General features: G+C 29.0%; 2 protein-coding genes across 6 annotated transcripts in view; one reads left to right on the top strand and one right to left on the bottom strand.

Annotated features, from left to right (window-relative positions):
- Positions 1-6,472, bottom strand: part of LOC129984683 (P-selectin-like) — a 100,328-nt gene extending 93,856 nt beyond the window's left edge. For 4 of the 5 annotated variants that reach the window (XM_056094616.1, XM_056094620.1, XM_056094618.1 and 1 more), the window contains exons 1-2: positions 6,277-6,471; positions 2,018-2,123 (exon numbers count right to left, since the gene is read on the bottom strand). In XM_056094616.1, coding sequence (XP_055950591.1) covers positions 2,018-2,123; positions 6,277-6,289 — 119 coding nt within the window. In that variant the 5' untranslated portion in view covers positions 6,290-6,471. Of the gene's footprint in view, positions 1-2,017; positions 2,124-6,276 lie in introns of all 5 variants that reach the window. The other variant, XM_056094617.1, reaches the window with a different exon arrangement.
- Positions 6,473-8,058: 1,586 nt separating this feature from the next.
- Positions 8,059-20,747, top strand: LOC129984833 (uncharacterized). Its single transcript, XM_056094799.1, has 4 exons — positions 8,059-8,115; positions 14,920-15,031; positions 17,026-17,156; positions 20,410-20,747. The coding sequence occupies exons 1-4, from the start codon at positions 8,103-8,105 to the stop codon at positions 20,586-20,588; spliced, it is 435 nt and encodes a 144-aa protein (XP_055950774.1). The 5' UTR covers positions 8,059-8,102; the 3' UTR covers positions 20,589-20,747.
- Positions 20,748-21,499: the final 752 nt, after the last annotated feature.

Raw genomic sequence — 21,499 nt, 5'->3', positions numbered from 1 at the left:
AAAATTAATTTACGCATGAGAAATGAGTAATTTAATAATTAAAAATAATAGAAAACTGTTAATTTAATTTCAAATAATTTTGCAAAAAGAAATTTAGAATTTGCATCCTAAATTGAGCCATGATTTTCCAGTTACAAAGCGAGTATATTACTAAGCCTCCTGTTTGTATATTGTGTGACTATGGTAAATTATTAATGTATAAAATATGCCAAGAGTTTGGAGGTTAATTTCTTGTGACTAGCAGGCTATTGTCTATTAATACTTTTAAGAATGACTCGCCGAAAGGTATACTATCAATCTACCAAATCTCACTCCGTATTCAATTTCTTAACTCAGGTTCTCATTCTACGAGTCCAGTACACATTTTTGATAACAAATACCAATTCTATTTGTATCCGAAAAAATTTGATTATTACATGTTGAGCAGTTTAGAGGAATGAATGTCAGATGCTATTTTTCTTCTGTTTCATTCAAAGATAGGTGACTAACAGCTTCATATTAAATTTAGCTTGATGTATACAATTAGAAGTATCTCAAAGCTCTATGTGCCATAACGTCACTGTTCTTTTTGTCTGATATGCTACTGTTTTGCACAATATTTTTTTCTCTTTCACTGTTTGCTTCTTTTAAATTAAGCATTTTTACCATCATGAAAAGTGATTTCGTCTAATTACGCCAGTTTGCCGGAGTTTATTTTTAACCATGATTTATTTATTACAAAACGAAACCATTATTTAAAAAAAAAATTAAAAGCTTCATTATTATTGTATTTCTAACGCAATATGGTCAAAACTGATTTTTGCACCTTAAAATCAAAATCATTATGAAAAATTGTTTAAGTGTATGGTAATTTGTGTTTAAAAACATTTTGCACTTAAATTTTGTTTTAATGATTAATTAACCTAATGATTTTATTTATTTATTTTTACATTTTTTTAAAAATTAAAATCAAAATTTAGGCTAGAAAAATTTTATAGAATGGTTCTTGATTTTTTTTTTCCTTTTAGGACTGTTACGTTTTAGCAAGTGAAACTTTTAGAATCGAGAAAATTACGTTTTTCCTTAATACTTAAAATTATGCCCATGGAAATGTAATAAGGAAATGTTAATCTTAGATTGAATTGCTTTGATGGTTAAACAGATATAAAATGGATAGTTCTGCTTTTAAATTATTTGCATTATACATCACTGGTATTTTTAATGCGATAAAGTGTAAAGAGAGGCAAAGGGAGATGAATAAATGTCTGTGGTATCTGATATTTCTTCTAAAACTGATTGGTATCGGTCTTGGTAGTTGGGAGCAATGACCGTATTGTGCATCTTATGAGATCTTACAGGTGGTTTCAAACTTCTTTAATTTTGTAAATAAGAATCACAACATTTCAGAAGAGCATTTTTTTTTTAAAATTAAAGTTCAATGCATCTTAAATGAAGTGTTCATAATCAATGAATAAAACATTGTATTATTCATTTAATAATTCAATTGTAAGTGAACTGTTTACATTATGATAATATAGACATATCATATATCATAGTAATTAGTTGGTAATAATGCATAACAGCAATATTTAGATTTATTAAGGTTAAAGGCGTAAGGGAAAAGACTAATTTGAGTGAAGTTACCATTTGCTTAAATAAGTTTTGAGAAAATTTCATTACAAATTTCAATTTTAACTCCAAAACTGCAGCATATCACACGTCCCATGTGGCTACAATTGTAGGCCCGAAATTAATAAACAAAGCATGTCGGGAAAATGTATATGTATCTGAATAATAAAGATTAAAATAAAATGTTGGCACTAGAAAAACTTATCATTCATTTAAATTTTTTGTGTAAAAACTGCATCATCAATTATTTAGACCAATATCACATTGTAAATGAAGTCTATAATTTTTTCCTGTTTTCTATCGTTTTAAGTTGATTAAAAAATGTGGCGCATATCTCTGCGCATATCATAAAAATGCATACCTATGTGCCTGTTTTTTTTAGCACCTAAAATTATCAAACGTTACTTACGTATAGTTCTTGCCGGTGGTGCCGCAAGGGCATGTCTTATAGAATAAACAGGAAGAATAAACATTTCCCACCAAAATGGAAACCAGAACGAGATCAAAACGAATCCCTGTAAAAACATAAATATTCTTTTATATCTTCTTTAATTTTTATGAATACTGTGCATATTTATATATAAAAAAAGAACATTACTTTTTATGTGTTAATGTAATGAAAGCATACAATGCATTAAATATTTCAGTGAGATTGATTTCAGAACTTCAGTATTTAGTTATATTTTTTCAACTTCATTGCTGCTGACTTAGCATAAGCTTACAAAACAATTTTATAGATTTAACTGAACATCTATTCTTGTCATTCTGTTTTACATTTGAATTATTTTGGATTAATACCGTAAATCTTCCTTAAAGATGACTAATAGAGAAAAAAATACAAATTTTATATATGCGCTTTTTATATTTCTTTATTTTGTAAATAAATGACAGGCAGAAATTGTGTGACGTGAACTCCATATTTTCCTGGAATTTTCGAAATTTCCACGATATTTGGCATGCATTTTTTTAACTCTTTAAGAGATCTATACTATTTTAAAATTCTCTCAACCCCTTTAAAGGCAATGAAGGACGATTAAATAGATTTTAAGTTTTACCGTCATGAAACCGGAATGTACCTTTGCATAAAAAATATTTTAAAATCATCTTATAATTTCAAAAATTAACTTTTCAGTGATGACAATTCCATTTCTGAACAACTATCTGTTTTTCAAAGTTAAACAGTTCCTAATAATTTCATTAAAAAAAATATGATTGGACAATGAAATAGACTTAATATCTCACAGTATAACATTATTTTCTTGGACGTTTTCGCTCGTTCTTTCTTGTGCAATAATTTAATTTTTAACATTCTCTTTTAAAATTGTCCCAAGTTTTATTCAATATTTGAAACTAAATTTTGTGTCATATTTAAACCCTTTCCAGTCTTTTAGGCTACCAGTTTGTCATAACATATATTTGTTTCATGGTTTTATTTTAAATCATTTTTATAGTATCACGTACAATATTTAACTTATTTTATGAGAGTCGTATTATCTTTCATTTAATTTAAATATTTTTTCTTTTTTTTTTTAATTTCATTGGCAACATGTTTGTAAAAAATCTTTCTAGTTATAATTATAACCATTACTTTGCTTAAAGGCTTAAAATAAAACGATTTTTAACTATATTTTAGACTTTTGTTTAATTTGTTAAAATAAGATTTAATTTTTCTTTCATAAATTTGTCAGTTTTTAAAGTATAATTATGTGTTTTATTTCACCTGTTTCAAAATTATTTTTTTGAATTATAAACTAAATGCAAAAATTAAGTAGCGAAAATATCGAGTTTTCAGCTCACTAATTAATGTGTATTTTGAAGAATTGTTTAAATTGAGAAATTATTGATGCTCTAGATTCAGACATCGTACTCCTATATTCCGCTGTGTTTTCTATTACATCAGTAATGATTCTCTCTTGCAAAATCTTTTGTTGGATTATCTATTTATGGATCTTATACATTTTTTAAGCAAAGTCCTCCTACATTGTTATTATTGCAATTATTTTTTAGAGTAAAATCGAGTAATATTAATTTGAAGCATAAACTGTAATTTTATTGGTATTAATCATGCAAAATACTAAATATAGCATGCTCTTTTATAAAAATCAGAGAAAATAGTTTTATATTATATTTTACTATATATCTTTTATTAACTTTCTTTTAATAAAATTTATTCATTTGCTATGAAAAATTGAAATTTTTTTATTGAATATTTTAATATAAAAATGATAAATTAAATTTCAAAACAAAGTCAAAAATTTAGGGACTTAGCATTTAATGTCCATTTAACCATCAACTATTTTACTAGTCATAATTTTAAAAGTGCCCTGTTTATACATTTGGATTATTTTTATAATTTTACTTTTACTTAATTTAAAGAACTTTTTAATATCATTGAATTTAATTTTTACCATTTGATTGGTGCAGCATAGTCAGATTTGGCTTTTATGCCAAAAAAACTTAACAACCAACCATTTTCTAATCATAATTCAAATTACTTTGAGATGATATACTTAGTCTAAAAAGTAATAATAACACATTAATATGTGTGAATTGAAACAAAGAAATTGCTTTTGATTACAACAAGATTACATTTTTTTATTTAAATTCTTTGGACGGTTGATTTGCATTATCCTCTGTTAGAATTTTATATTTTCAATAATTTTCTATGTGTGGTATAATTTAATTTAAAACTGCATATTTTTTTGCTTTGTGTTCAAAAACTTTCTTAATTAATTGAATTTAAATCTTGAAAAAAAAATTGTGACATCTCATTCTTGAAAAATCAGTTGCCGCAAAATAAGACTTTTTTATTTTATTTTTTTTAATTTTCATCGCTTTTTTTTTTCTTTTGTCAATTACTATATACCAAAAATTGTAGAACAGCATTTTCAGGATATGATTTTTGCTGTTAGAAAATTGTAATTGATAGAAAAATACTTAAAGGCATTTTCCTACTCATTCATCTTTTTTTATTATAATTACTTATTTTTAAAACGAGCAGATTTCCAGAAAAAAAAATGCCACTATCCATCTAAATTTTTCGCCTGCTTGTCACATCTTGGTAACATGTAACTAAGTGGACTTTCAAAAACTCCATATATATATATATATATATATATATATATATATATATATATATATAATCTAAATTTGCCCTTTTTAATTATTTGATTAATTTTCTTTTTTAATTTAATTAAACTACAAGATTCGAAAACTCATTTTATAAGCCTTTAAAATATCTGCACCAAAACCTTTCTTTTCAAATTAGTAGGCTTTTTTATTTAAAAACGAAAAACCGATGTTCCAATGTCCACTCACCCCCACCCTATCCCTGTCTCTTTCCCTTTTCCGGTAACGCATCCGAATGCAAAGGTCGCAAAAAAGCCTGTTTTGAATAGCTAATTCAACAACTGAAGGTAATAAAATTTTTATGACTGATTATAAAGGAAACAAAAATTTTCTTTTCAGATTAATTTTCAAAAGAAATATATTTTTCGTTTTAATCATAGGGGGAACATTGGCAAAAGCACGCGGCTGTGAGATTGGATAATACAATAACATTAGCCTAATTCTTATTAAAATGTTAAAAAGATTCTAAAATTTTTTTTTAAAAATAAAGATAATTAATTCTTTTTTAAACAATAAAATTAAAGGGGAAATGCTGTGAAACAAAAAAAAAATGCCATTGTTGAACAGTTATTTTTAAATTTTAAAATAGTATAAAAGTATTTCTGTGGAATAACATGTTCCAAAGTTATTGAGGGAAAATTGAGGGCTTCGATTAATTTTTAATCATTTAATTTTGAAAACCCTTTCTAAGCAAACATCTATTATTCGAGAATTAGTTACACATCAAATTTGTAGTTCTAAATCTGATGGTGAGCTGGTAAACTGATTTGAACAATTTTCTCGTCATGTAATTTCCAGTCAGATATACCAGCCTAGAAATTAAAACAAACAAAAAAACCAAAATTATTGATCATAAAGCTTTAAAAATGTTCTTATATTAGTGTACTAAAAAAATAGAAACATATTAATTTCTCAAAAAAAAAAGATAAACTTAAGAGTGAAGCACTGATTTAAATATTTTAAATAAACATGAATTTTAAATACCTACATAATTTTTAATCACATTTATAATATATTTCAAAACTTGTTTAGGAAATCTTTTTCTTATGATAAATTCATTAACGGATATATTATTAATATCTTAATGGTTGGAATTTTTTATCGTAACTGTTTTAGTTTTGATTCTTAGGTTTTTAATTAAAAAAAGATTTTTTTCTATTTTTTATTAAATGAATAAAAATGCAATAAAAAATAGAATTTTAAATTTATTTTTATTTATGTCCTATATTTTAGTGTTTAATATATTTCTTGATCAATTTTAAATGTCATAAAATCTTATAATCGTCTTCAAAAATTCATGGCAAATTGATGTCACTTTATGATTAGTTATTTAGTTACAATCAAATGAGTAATTAATGATTATTCTTATATTCTTAAACTGTTAAAATAAGACTTACCACTGAGTTTACACAACTGTACAAAATTTCAAAACCCTGGAAAAACAGAAAGTGCTTCATTTATCGATTAGTTCCGTTTTTGCAAGCATGAAACCAGCCAACTTAAATAAATCATTTAAATTTTAGTAAAAATGTTTCTTACCTGCAATTAACATTTTTCTAATGTCGTTGGCCAAGTGATATTTATTAAATCATTCGTCGGAAAGCTACCTTTGGCTTTCTTTTCGATCACCAATAACAGATTCCATCAAATTCTGAACAAGGAAGAACTATTGTTTGAAATCCTTCCTTCAGGATGATATCTTTTGCTTTCCGTGCGTCACTGCCGGAATGGCATCCGTCGAAATCAACATTTACGCTTAGTTTTAAATCACCGAAATACTGAAACGTTGTCTAAATTCATTGCAGAGATATTTTTTCTCGTGTATTCTAAATACAGCATGTCGTTTTCCGGTTTTCTTGCTTCAGTAAACTCCTACTCTAGTCATGGTGCGCACTTATTTATTTAAAGGTCGCATTATTAATTCTTCTTAATTTAATTATATTTATGCTCTTTCTTGAAATAGCACAAGTGTTATTTTGGAACGGATTCATTAAATATGAACCATGGTAAAATGGCGAGGACGATAACTGAACTATCATTCTCTGCCTCTCTCCGAATTCCCGCGCTTTAGCAAGTTTACATAGATATATGTGGTATGGAGTTTTACTAAAATAAACCGCAATTCTTCAACGAAAAATTTGGCTTTTTTTTAAGAAGCCAATGTAAAAATCGTTTGGTTTCTGAGTTTTTCGAAGAAGTGGAATAGTTTATTTGTAGAACTGCAGATTGCTGATAAAATAATTAACTTTTACTTATCATGTGAACTAGTAAAAAATATTATTCTTAGCGATTACTTTATATACTATTTTATGAATGTTTTTTTTAACTCTAAGCTAAGATTGGATTAAGCCAAGCATTATTCACCCTTCAGGATTCGTAGGACTAGCATGATGTATGTGCGTGTGGGGGGAGGGAGCGTGGAATGGCCTGAGCTTGCGTTCATACTTGATAGTAACTCATTCTCGTTGAATCGCACTTTTTTCTTTGCAGATGATTGAGAACTGATCGAGAAAGGTAGAATACCAGAATAGACGAAAATGCTAATGTTGCCCAACTAAATATCTTGAATATTGGAGGATATTGAGGCAATATCATCTAGGAATATTTTCTGTCTATTATAATTATGTTCACAATTTACTGAGCGCAGCATTCAGAGCTAAAAGTGTAATAGTTAGGCTTATAGTACATATGTACTATAAGCCTAACAAGAAAGGCAAGAAAGGTATTTACGAAGAAGCGAGGACGAAGATGATGATATATTTGTTAAAAGATAGTTGTTTTATTTTGTTAAAAAATTAATTCATATTTATTAAAAGATTAACTTCTTTTTACCGTCTTTTTCGTAACTTCTTTTTACTTTTTTTTTTTATTTTCATCTAGCTTAACCTTAGTTAATCTAGATGAAATTTAAATTCCTATCGAAATGGGTCCTTTTTTAATCAATTAAAACTAGAATTTGTTTATCATTTTCAACAGTATCAGTGAACAATAAAATATTGTTTTATTCAATGATTTCCATACAATATTATTGTTTATAAAACCCAAAAGAACTAATATGCAAGCCTTGCCCATTCTTTTCTGTTATTTGTTGTTGCTTCTTCTATCATGAACTCATTTTTAATGACTGAGAGCCAAACCTTTGAATATAAAGGCAGTATTAGAGATAACTGGAGACCTGAGGTGCACTTCTCAAAAATAGAACTTTAAAGCTGACAAGGAAATGTGAGGACACTTTTCCTTCCATCACAGTTTTACCATAGGAAATGACGTGTCCATTGCATATGATGTTCGAGGAAAAAGATTACCTTTTGTTTATCATTTCAAATATGTCTCTATTATAAGGTGATTCGTAGTCTGAGAAAATCATGTCAACTGCAGGTAAGGTTTCGCTGTTAGAAAATGACGTTTAAGTCAATAATATTATCCCAATATTCTTTTTTTGTAAGTATATACTTAAATGAAACTGAATCGATGAGAAAAACAGTGCAAGTCCAAAAATCGAATTTTTGTGTTTTTTCATGAATAAATTTGTGGATCAAAACATTCAGCGGAAAAAATTGCTTCCTTTAATTGGCTTCGGGCATGCCTTAATGTGTTGAATGAATTTAGAGAAACCCTTTATGTTCAAGCATAAAACTTTAGTTTCTCGAAATGAGAATTTCGAACTAGAGCATCTCTTTATTCTATCAGATTCAACTTAATTTTTTAATTCATAATTTGAGCTGAAAATTATTAAATATTCTTTCAAATTAAAAAAAATTTTGAAACGGAGAATATATTTTGGATTTATCTCGATTTAAAAAAAAAAAAAAAAAAAAAAAAAAAAAACATTTTTGGATAACCCTGTTTTTACTTAAAGGCAATTAATTTTCATTAAAAAAAATCAAAATATTTAATTTTTTTTAATAATAAGCTTCAGAAGAATTGCCCTTCACAACTTTCCACCCCATACATAGAATGACTATCGTTTATTTGATAGCATAGAAAGCTGAAAACCTCCCCCCTACCAACTCAGTTTATATCTATCTGTATGTTTATAATTCCGAACAAAAATATTTCGACGAACAGTGCAATGATTAGGAGCAAAGGATAAATGAAAGATATTAACTACTACTTCCGTTCTTATTTAAATATCGTTTTCTTTCATAAATAGATGCTTACAATTTTTGAAGATTTTTTTTTAAAGTAATCAAAAATAGGGGATGAATTAAGACTTTTCTGGCATTATGGCGGATACATATTTCTACGCTCTGCTTTATTTCGACTGTAAGACGATCGGACGGTACCAAGCTTGGATTCTAGGATTATATCACGTGAGCTTTCACTTAATGGAAACCGTTCTGTGCAGTAGTAAACATCAAGGCGCAGCTTTGAATTGATTCATATTATTTACTAAATCATATAGTCTAAATATGTGACATTTTATCTTCAATGTAATTTTAGCATATAACCTTTCAGTATATTTTAACATATATTGTGATCCGTATCTTTTTTTACTGAGAGTTTGAAATTTGATTTTAATTTTCGGTAATATTGTAATATATAAACCAAAATTGGAACTGTTAAAAGTATTTTTTGCCGTCTTAATAATTTATATTGTAATTTTCTGCTTATTAATATTTTGGAGGATTATAAAGAATTTTTCCCTATACCTTAACATTGAAAATATTTGCCTATATTATAAATTTAGGAAAATGTTTGCTTTCCTCGAATGAAAGTCGTGAGTGAGCGAATATACCCAGTTAAATTCATTTTAATGGAAAGTAATCGAAAGGAATAAAAAGTCACTTTGTTTAAAAAAGAAAGTACAAAGTGCTTTCGCATTTCGACTATGTAAATATCCAAACAATAATAGTTTCAACATATTCGATGCTTGCATTTAATGCTTGGCAGCTGCGACCTAGTGGTAAGGAATCGGCTTCGAGATCTCTATAGCTTAGAGGCTCTAAGTTCGAAATCCTGTTCTGATCTGTCGTATATGTGGATCTGTTATACAATAAATCTAACATAGTGGGCCAAATACTCTTCCATTAATATAGTGGAGAAGCTTACAGAAGGGTATCAGAGTTGATATCTGACAGAGGCTTCAATTTACAAGGTTAGCCCATAATATCCATAAAAAAATTTCAATATGGGAAAAAAAATATTTCTTAAACGTTTCAAGGTGAACGTACAATCCAGAACGAACTTTTTCCAGAACTGGCAGTTCATATTCTCATTCCCTATCCGATTTGGACCATGCATAGAAATCGGGTAATGTCGCAATTTCTTCATTAAAAGGAAGTTATATTTAGTACTGGCATTAAAGAGAGCTTAATTTAATTTAGTAGTTATCTTATCCATAATATTTTTTCCAGATGGAAAAATGTTATGACTTCCCCGCCACATTAATGGAAGAGTATTTGGTTCACGATGCCAGATTTATTGTACAACAGATCCACATACACGAAGAATCTTTGGTAAAGCCAAGCTTTGAACTTAGGATAAAATATTAGAGATATTACTTCGAAAAAATATTATGTATGAAATAACTACCAAATTAAATTAAACTAAACTCGCTTTTAATACCGAAATTAAGACGTTATCCGACTTCCATACATGGTCAAAATCGAATGCGGAATGAGAATGTAAACTGTCGGTTCTGGAAAAAATACGTTCTGGACAGTACGTTCACCTTGAAAAGTTTAAGAAATATTTACGTTGGTTAAGTTTTTAAAAATAACGGTTGAAGAATTTTTTTGCTCAACGTTAGACTGAATATGTTCACACTGTTTTAATGTATCATTCACATTCTATGAATTGCTTTCAATCTTATTAAAATCGGTTATATATAAAATTACTAAAATTTCTCCCGGTTTGTTCTCTCTCTCGCGTGAATATTCTTAACTTTTAGTTTTATAATGACGTTAAAAGAATTTGGCAATTTCATGAAAGTTCACGTATTTATAATAAAAAACATTGCTGAGAGCTTATTTTCCATTTAAAATTTTGTTTTATAGTTTTTTCTTTTTGTTTTATTTAATTATCTTTGTTTATACTTCTGTTTTTTATATATATTTATTTAAAACTCATTTGATATATTGTGAAATTCCATTACGTTTTGTTTGTTTCGAATGAAGCTTTTAATTGGATTTTTTATATTCGCTCATTTAATAACTTTCTGACAAAACAAATTAAAAAATAATATTTGCAATTTATCTGTGCTTTATTGTTTAGTCATACCTCACCAACTCAAGATAAAAATAAAAACAGTTAAATTTTGTTTTCATAATCGTTAGCTGTCATTATTTTTCTGTTCCCAGTTGTCCTTTCATCTAACAACCGCTTGAAATGGGGTAAATTTGTCATTATTTTCAAGTTAAAATTTTACCTTAATTTTTAAATTCAACTTTAAAAAAGTCATCCTTTGTAAATTAAAATTATGTATTTCAATTTATAGAGAAAACATGGAGTAAATAAAATTAATTTGTATTTATAAAAGAATACTGAAAAAAGAAACCTTACAAACATTTTTGATGAACAATAATATTTTTAAATTTAATCAGCAACATTCAAAACAATTTGTTTACCAGGATTTTAAATAAAAAAAACAGACGTACAGCTGACTCCCAAAAATATTTTTGTTTATTGAAATTTGAAGTATAAATAACTCATAACACGGTAAAAGTTATTAAAAGCTGTTTTTGAAAGATATGAGATGCGAAAGACATTTAACATTAATGTATTTTCATCCTGAGTAGTATCCATTTTGTAGGCATCAAGTTCACCATTTGATTCCATTAAAATTTCCAATATGTTTGAACATCAAATGCATCTTAAATTTGCAGTCATTATTCAAAAACTTTCCCATAATGCAGGTAGTAGTCAGGAAAGAAAAGGGAGCTCAAAAGTCACCTGTCAAAATTACAATTATAACACCTCTTTTTCCCCTTGAACAGATAGCCCCCCCTTGTGGCGTTTTACAGAAGACAAGCAGTTGAACGACAGACCTACATCCTGAAGTCGACTTTTTGCCTATGCGCAACCCTTGCGCTAACGCCGATTGCTTTTGGCTGGAAACCGTAGAATCCCTCCATTATACTGTTTTCTTTAACTTAATTTTCTATGTGTGTCTGTAATAATATGTGTTTGTAAATTTTGTAATGTAGCTGTGTTTGTGGAAATTAAAAATAGTATATTTAAAACCGGGCAGTTCCCTAAAAAACCACAACACATCCACTATACAATAAAGAAAAGTGCAAACGCGTTTGCTACTCTTCTTATCTGCTTTACGATTAACAAATTAATGCTCTCTATTTCACAAACCTCTTTCAGTCTTAAAATGCTATGTTAATCTAGTTACTCAAATAGTAAAAGCTAGACTTTTTCTTCAGGGGATCTTCAGATCCTAATGCGATTTGGAATTATTAATCCGTAGGTCCTTGTGAACAATACTTGAAAAAGAGCTTAGTAGAGTTTGACCTTTGGAGACTTTTTTGGAGAATTGGTGTTACTCATCGTTGAGATAAGTTAATACAAAAATATCAGAAATCTGAGTATATATGTTAGGTACCCTTTTTCCAACTGATTAAAACCAGAGTTTGATATAAAGCTACAATTGTTGATACAAAATTACTTACCAAACTTCGTACTTTAAGTCATTACATTTTATCGTGTTTACATGTTTGTCAGATTTGGTTTCATATTTGACATATATCTACACAATAAGTACTAAATCTAGATACCAAGTTTTATGCATCTTGCTCTCACGATAACTACAAAACTTAAACAGCCAGATAGATGAAATTCGGTATACAGAATTAACATCTATAATTTAGATTCGAATTAAATTTTGAGCTAAATCTCTCAAAAAGTTAACTGTTTGTCTATATATATTTTCTCATTCATATACTGTAGTGACCAACGTTGTGGACACTTTTGAAAATCGTTATGTTTTCTAACTTCGTATGCTTACAGAAAATTTTACATTTCGCAAAATATAAACTCTTGCATATCATTTTAAAAAGAATTTAATGATGATTTCAATACAAAAAGCAAAATTCAAATATTTTCAATACAAAAAAAGTTATTCTTACTTTAATATGAATAACAAATACCGTGATGAGATGAATTGTAATTTCTAACTTTCCTGACAAATCACTGTTCTTGTTCTGGGAATCAATCATATGTTAATAACTGCCAGCAGAAGCTGACATTATGTTTAAAGTTGGAACAAATCATTATTGTGCTTTTTCCTGTAGAGGGAAGACTGTTTTTTATGTAATGAAATTGCAAGTTGGAAATTTTGTTAAACTTTTTTATATATAGTTGGAATTTTTGTAAACATTTCTAATATTTAGTCAATAAGCAGTGACATCAAATAAAAGAATAGACTGGACACCTAGAAAGAGAACCAAGATTATTGTGTTACATGAATGTGGTCTTTCTTATACTCAAATTGCAATACAGGTGGGTGGTTCAGTGACTACTTCTGGAGTTCAAAAGTTTTGTTTATGATATCAGGAGACAAATTCAATAAAAAACAAAGCAGGAAAGGGTCTAAAAAGGTGTACCACATCTGTTGATGACTGAAGAATCAAGACTGTCTCCAAGATAGAAGAAAGTCATCACAGGTAATCGGGAATCAACTGAATGATGCTCGGGTGTCTGTCAGTTCCACAGAAACAGGAGAAGATTATTAGATGTTGGATTAAGAGATAGAATTCCTCAAAAAAAAAAAAGCCATATCTCAATTTACAGCAGCGCATTAAAAGATTAACAGTGGGCAAAGGAACACATTAATTGAACAGATGATCAGTGGCCACGAGTTATACGGAGTGATGAAACAAATATATTGTTATTCGGTATTGATAGCGAAAATATGCAAGACGTAGAATAGGTGAAGAGCTACATCCTGACCGGATTAAGGCAAGTATGAAGAACTCAGTTAGTGTTATGATTTGGTCATGAATGTCAGTAGACGGTATTGGTCTCCTTCATGTTATCTATGGGACATTAAATGCAAAAAAATACATTGACAATATTCTAGAGCCAAAACTTACACCTTCCGTTAGTGATCTCTTTCCCAACAGAACGTCATTTATTTTTCATAAATGATTTAGTACAAAGAGCATTGAATTATTATCATGGCCAGAAAACAGTCTTGATATCAAAATTATTGAGAACTGATGGCACCGTTTGAAAACTTTTGTGCATATGAAGCGTTCATCAAATAAAAGAGAATAATTTGAGGCTATAATTGTTTCCTGGCATCATGCAATAACTAAGGAAGAGTTTAAAACTCTCATCAGTTCAATGAAACGTCATGTGAAGCTGTAATAAAAAAAATAAAGGCTACGCTACGAAGTACTGATAACTCACTGCAGTCGTCAGCATCTAATGTATTGTCTTTTGTATTGAAATCAGCATTAAATTCTCTTTAAAATGATATGTAAAAGTTTGCATTTTGTGAAACGTTACATTTATTATAAGCATATAAAGTTAGGAAGCATAAAAATTTTCAGAAGTGTCCGCAATTTTGAATTTTGGTTACCACTGTAAACACAGTATCTCGAAAACGTAAAGATCTTAATAAATGAAATTTAGTATAGTATCTTCTGATTACGATTGTAATCCCATATCAAATTTTGGTTTCAATCGGTCGAAAAAAAAGAATCCAAATTACATATTAGATTTTATTTGTGTATTAACTGTATGTCAGCAATTGCCAAAAAACATCTCTAATTATTGTATTCTATATTCAGTGAAAAGGCTTATTCACTCCAAAGATAGATGGTTCGTAACAGTTTTTCGCTAATGCCCTACATTTAATTCACAAATATCTAATTTCTTTATTATATTATGGAACGCATAACTCTCATGCTTGGGATCTGAAAATGAAAATCTGAGTACTTTTGCATTCGAAACCTTGCCGAAGATTCACAACTTTATGCGAAGATGATTTTAGAGTGTATGCCAGAAAGCTTCGGGGAACCACACTTGCTGGTTGAATATTATTGGAATACTTCCCTTCCTAAAGAGAAATATTTCTTTCTCTTATTTTCTTCATTTTTCAATTCATGGGATAATAGTTCCAAAGATTTGCTGACATTTCGTGTCATTGATTCCTGTGAGGAATCAACTGAATGAAATGTTAAGTAATTCACTTTTAAGTGCCTTATAATTTACTTAATTATCTTTCAGTTTGGTTCTTCAGGACTGGGTTGGTAGTAGCTCTGTTTCTGGGTTCTAGCTGTTCTTCTTACTGTTTCTTTGAAATTTCATGTCCCTGTGATTCTAGTATTACCGACTATACGTAAGTATTTGCTAAAAAAAAATCTCTACTTCTCAATATGCTTCAAAATAACTTTAAAATTATTGCTTAAAAGTAATTATATTGTTACGAATTCGTAATATTGCTTCACTTTAGCAAAACAACTTTAAAACTTTTATGAACAGGATTTATATAAGCATTTAGCAGCACTATTTAGGTTTTCTCTTGAAAAAAAAAACTTAAAATTTATTTTTGTAAGACAGGAATTTTAACTTTGTTGATTTTCCAAAATGTCGAATCGAATTGAGCAAAGCATTAAAATTTCTTACAGCTATTCAATTTGTGCAACAAATATATTTGAAAAATTTCAAAAGTCATTTAAAGACAACTATTTATCAAGAACAAGCACATTTGTGAAGTATAAAATATTAAAAAAAAAAAAAAATGTAGAAAATCCGACATAGATGAATGACACTGTAATAGACCATCCACTTCGCATGTCTATCAAATCAAAGAATTGGTGCATAGTGATTTTATTTAATAACTGGAGACATAATTAAACTAATTCAGATATTAAAAATGTCAAGTACGATTTGAATAATAGTTAGAACAAGATACTGTATAACCACCACAATATCATCATAATGTTGTTCGATATTCTGAATACTGGACTATATCCAAAAAATATCATGACAACGTTATTTGACTTTTTTGTGCTAATGAGGGAAATAACTCTTAGGTTCCCGGTGAAGCTAAAATTTCAGTAAGTACCATTACTATCCTCATATTTATACAAAGAAAAATTAATAATTGCGATTCCACAATCTTTGTATTCACCAGATGTGGCACCATGTGAGTTTTTCTTCTTTCCAAAATTGAAACTGTTCTTCAGATTGATTGATTTTTCTTTTATTCTAATGGAAAAATTAAAGGAAATTCGGTTCTAACCTAGAACAAGTTTTACAAAGACGTTTTTAAGGTATATTTTGAGAATCCCAAAAATATTGGCAGAATTGCATTTGCAAAAGGATTGCTTTAAATGAGATTTATAAAAATTGATAAATAAAGCGACATCTTTTGTTTTATAATAAAATTGCCGGTACTTTTCCATCATTGTAGTATTTTAAAATAGTTAAATCTCTGGTATTTATTTTTCTTTACAATCTCTGGTATTTTCTTTCTTTCTTCTGGAGTATGATCTGCTCTAGTTCTTCTCTATTTTTGGAAATAGCGTAAGATGATCGGCAACATTGCCTTCGTATCTCCATTATTTTGCATAACATTCAGAATATCGTTCAGTATCAAAAAGAATTCGGGCAATACCATTGTGATTACCGTGTTAAATTGTTTAATATCCCACCTGTTATTTCCAAGAAGCGTTTATTATTCTTTTCATCATAGATTTTATGTTTTCCGGTTTAGAGAATATCGTACCGGATAAAAATAGCATATAATTATTTTGTAACTGGCATAACTGACATTCATACTCCAGATGGCGCTGCTTTGACCCAAAAGTAAATGCTACAGGTTTGAAAATACATATTTCACATGTAGTTCTAAGCATTATGCAACATGACTTTTCTAAAGCCATGGTATCAACCGTCGTTGCAGGCAAATAAAAGGTATTTGTATTTAACAAAAAGAAAAATAGTATTAGTTTACTTATAAATGTTATTATTAACTATTCTTCTAAAATATTTATTAATGAACCCGAATATTTTTCTCCCTATCAATCTGATATTTAATAAATTCCCTTAAGTCACTAGAAAAGTATTGTAGAAACAAAAGATTTCAATAGTTTCAAATAAAGTCGCAATTATAGTAAAAACATACATCAAAAACTATGCTAAAATAAGAATGCGAATATATATATGGAGTTTCTGCATGGTGATACATTGTCACTGACTTTAACTTATCGTCTCGCGCAGTTAGTTTTTAGAGCATTCATTGACTCATTGCTCTGAATTACATTCAAAAACTTCTAACTGTGAAAGAGGATTAATAGGTACTAGAATGTCATTGTTTTCATATTTCAGAGTTTGTATTAAAAAAGACTTATCCACTGAGTACTCATGCAAAAGATGGGTCAACTGTCCAACTTGTACATTTAACAGCACGGAGTGTGAGATGTGTCCGCCCGGTCGCTTTGGATCTAACTGTGCAAAAGGTAACGCTTAGTACAAGTGTACTTGAGATTTCCGATGCATCATTTATTGCGACGTTTGTAACATACAAGTTAGTGGAAGGTATAGAAATCTTTCAAAGATATTGCCACCATTTAAATCTAAAAGCTTTTATTCGAAGTCTTCATAAATCCTCTTTAATGATTAAAAGATGATTTTAATATCTTCAGAAGGGACTTAATTTAATGCCTGGTTTACATTCGGCCAGTTATAAGATGACCAATAGGCAGTGCATGCATAGAAAGGAACTGATTTATGTTTGCCATAATTTCATACGATAGATTCAGGCATTCCATTATTGACTATAAATTGCCGTTTCGGCATCAACTTTGACTACTTTGAATACAGTCAGTTACACTTTCTACAACTTTAAATTGCTTTCTATCCTATTGGGAAAATTTTAGGCTCTTCGGCGCAACATATTCTGTATTAGGATCTTGCACCAGAAGTCCGTATCCAAATATGTTTTAGCGTTGCTGAAATTTTCTTTTTCACTACGGATCGTATTAAAATTATAGATATTTACACAAAGAAACATGTTAAAATAAAAATATATATATATCAAAATACCTAAATTTGAAAAACTATAGAAAAAAATGGCAAATAAAAATGAAACACACACACACAACTTGCATCAGAAAGAACAAAGAGCAAAAAATGTTGGAATTAATCATGTAAGTGATCAATCTTTTCACGCCTTTTCAAACGCATGTACAGTAAGAAAAAAAATACAATATAGCAGCATGTTGTGGTCCCATCGGGGCAATTACTTGCCATGGACCGAACAACATTTTTCAGCCTTTTTACGCATGTGCTGCCTTCTAGCCGTCTTTCGGGTGTAAACCCTGTATAAGTTCAAACCATAACTATTGCTGAAAATTTGCACGAAAAGCAACGCTGATCCAGAAGAAAAGTCAAACGTAGAAAGAGAAAAAAACGTATTTTTTTTCTCGCTATTTTGGCATATTTTCTGGGATATGGATACAGAAAGGTCAATTTCAAGAAAAGTAAGTTATCATAATTATTAAGTTTGGAGAGACATAATAAAAGCTAAATGTTTTACTCCATTTATACATTGAAATAAAAAATTATTTTATTTTCAAACTATATGGTTTAAAAATAACTATCACTTGTATATATTTTCAGTCACTAAAAATCATGAGTATGCCATCGTAATAATTTTTCCATTATCAATACATTTTTCTATTTGTCCATTATCAATACATTTTTCTATTTGTTGTTGTTTTTATGGTACTTGTCTAAGACAAGCACGCTGAAGAAGTCAGCGATTTTAAGTCGAGAGAGCGTCTCTTGTTTCAGTAGCGGGATCTAGGACCAAAAATGCGACTTAGCTACTCATGCATCACAATCCGTTTTACAGAGCTGACTTCATTCATATATTTCATTTAGACCTGAATCAGAGAACTATCACCTCTGAACCAGTAGCCCCAAAGATATTGTTTGAACATGGAATACTTTGTGGCCACGATAGATTTATACGTGTACCAGCCACCACATACACGGGGAGTCTTCGGCCGGCGGGGTTCGAACTCGTAACCCAAAGAATCGATAAAATCTGCTGGATTTGGTAGACGAATCGACCCAATTGATAAAATTCATTTTTTTAAAGAAGAGGAATATTCAGGCGTTCAGAAAAATCGGTTTTCTTAATTTAAAAAATTAAAAATAATAAACAAATGTGACAAATTTACTTTAAAAAACCGGTTTTTAAAAACCGTCAAACCCTGGTTCTCATACTTGTGCCTTAACAGATAGCTGATATTAATGTGAATATGGTGAACTGGAATTTTGCTTCTTCGACGAAGGTATTGATACTGTGTGACCACGGCTTGGATTTTGACGGTGATTGATGGATGGGTCAGAAAGAAAGGTTTTGCTGATATATTTAGTGCAGGAAAAGGAGAGGATTCTTCAGCATTTAAGTTCACCATTTCATGGAATTACAAATTGCCATGTCAAGTAATGGCATATATAATATAATATAACGTAAAATATATTTTGGAGCAGTTTCGTAGCCGAAGAAAGAAAAGACACTATTAATTTTTAAACTTCGCTTTCATTCCATCCCGGGAGGCATAATTTTTGTACAAACAAGTGCGAGGAGGCACATCAACACAGAACACGAGCGAAAAGAGAAAAGAGCGAACGAAATATTTATCGCCATTATTATATACTGTGAGATTCTGAGAGGGATTTCTTTACACGTGTCGATTTAAGTAAGGGAAATATAAAGATCTTTTGAAAGAATGTGTTTAGGAAAACAAATTTTTATCCCTTCACTTGGAGTGTGTGAACCTGTAGATTTTAGCAAAACATTTTAGAATGAAGTTAATATGAATGAATATTGTCACGTTTGTAAGCTTAAGGAAGAGAACACTCGTAGAACAATATTAGTTTATTCAAAGTAAACCAAAGACCTCGGTTACTATAAAGCAAACTCTTATATACAGATATAGAATGTTCTAGAACATTCCTAGAACTAACTGAAGAGGAAATGACGTACAAAGATTCTGAGGAAATTATAATAATGGAATATTCCAGAAACTTCTGGAAGAGCTGAAAGGAAAAGAAATAAATAACAAATTTATTTTAGGATTGAACCAGCAATCTCTTTGCCCGCAGTCCCATGTCTTATCAACGAGCCACGGAGACATGTGGCTACCTTCGTTGCAATATGAATTTGTTTATGAATTATTAATGACTTATGGGGAAAAAAATTAGCTTTCATTGGTTTTTAGCTTTTGTCTTTATGTTATAGCTATTACAGTGAACTGTATTTAATTGCTAAATTATCCTTTACATTTAAATTGCCTTTGATATTTTTATTTATTTATTTAGGAAATAACATAATCTTCTTTTAACATATTTGTATTTGAGCCATTATATTTTTGTAAAAATAAATTCTAATTAGTTTTTCAACACATATTCTGACATTTTAAAGTTATGAAATTTTGTATTTCAACGACAATTCACTATAACAAAATGTTTTGATAATAGTTATCAGTTAATCGATTCATTTCGATTTCATACGAGTGGCATCACCTGGTAGTGAGTTTTAGAGAATAATAATTTTAACATTCTGTAACATTTAAAATAATGTATAACAAATTAGAAACTCGAACTCGGAAAATTATTGATAAAAGTAATTCGATTTTTTTTTTTTTCATTAATAAAAGTGTGTTTTTCAGACAATTTTTTCATCATTGATTTTTGCAGGAGACAAGAAAATTTATGCAGACCTTGGCATAATTGATGCTGGAAACAGAAAAAATCTTTATGTACGCAAGAATGCTGCAAACCAATTTTGTTCGCAGCCCCTCATTGTTTATGTGTTTACATTTTTCATTCTCTCTTTGGTAATATTCTTTTATAATATGCTACAGATTTATTCTTAATTTTTAAAACCTCGCACGCAAGCGCATACGTTGATAGTTATTGATGTTGGCCTACATGTTTTAGAAACGCAAATAAATTTGTTAAAGATTATGGATTTCAAGTAATACATAATGAATTAATTTTTTATAATAAAGCTTCAATTTGTTTTTGATCCTCTATTTATGTTGCGAAAATTATTAAGCATAGAAAAATTCCAATTGTTTCAAGCCCACTTTTGCAAATATCTCTTTACCTGAATCAATTTTGAGAGGAAAAAAAAATTAAAGATCGAAATTGGAAAAATAATATTAGGACCACAGTCAATAGTTTAACTCGCCCTTTGCCGACCAAAGCAGATTATTTTTGGAAATAAAAGTAAAGTAATTTACACGCTGTATTGCTCTACATGTAATTTTAATGTATGTAAAAGCTTTCAACCCTAATTTTTTTTTATGTCAATCTTAAATAGTTTTAAGATAAATAATCGTATAGTTTTCTATAGCGTATATTTATTAGACTTAGTTTCATGAATAAAAATTAAGTTTTTTTTCTTAAGTCTTATTGCTTTTCTATGTTGGATATTGGATTCTTTCAGCTAGACATAATGCATGTTCTAAACGAAAAAGCTTCATAAATAGTGAATCAAACCAAACATAAACACCCGGTATTAACAAAGGCATGTTCAATGAATCAATAAAATTAATAAATTCATACAATTCAAACTTAAAAGTTTAAACTCAAGATATTAAAAATACTGTAAAATGAATCGCCTTTGGTGACCAGCTTATTTGCCGCAGGTTTTGGTTATATTAAATTTCAAATAAATCGCTTAGATAAAACCTCATATCCATGATTCCGTCAAACTGTCAGATATTAAAGCCATGTTATATTAATAATCTTGCATATTTTCTGCACATTGGGCATAAGAACT

Source organism: Argiope bruennichi, chromosome 9 (genome assembly GCF_947563725.1).
Source record: "Argiope bruennichi chromosome 9, qqArgBrue1.1, whole genome shotgun sequence".
NCBI lineage: Eukaryota > Metazoa > Arthropoda > Arachnida > Araneae > Araneidae > Argiope > Argiope bruennichi.
Note: the sequence above shows the minus strand (reverse complement) of the source record. Positions and strands in the feature narration are given on the sequence as shown.

What these genes read in the sequence shown, in the direction of transcription:
- LOC129984833 (XM_056094799.1), top strand. An exon ending in TCTAGTATTACCGACTATAC is followed by an intron (nt 15,032 to 17,025) that starts GTAAGTATTTGC and finishes TTCATATTTCAG; the next exon opens with AGTTTGTATTAAAAAAGACT. An exon ending in TGGATCTAACTGTGCAAAAG is followed by an intron (nt 17,157 to 20,409) that starts GTAACGCTTAGT and finishes TGATTTTTGCAG; the next exon opens with GAGACAAGAAAATTTATGCA.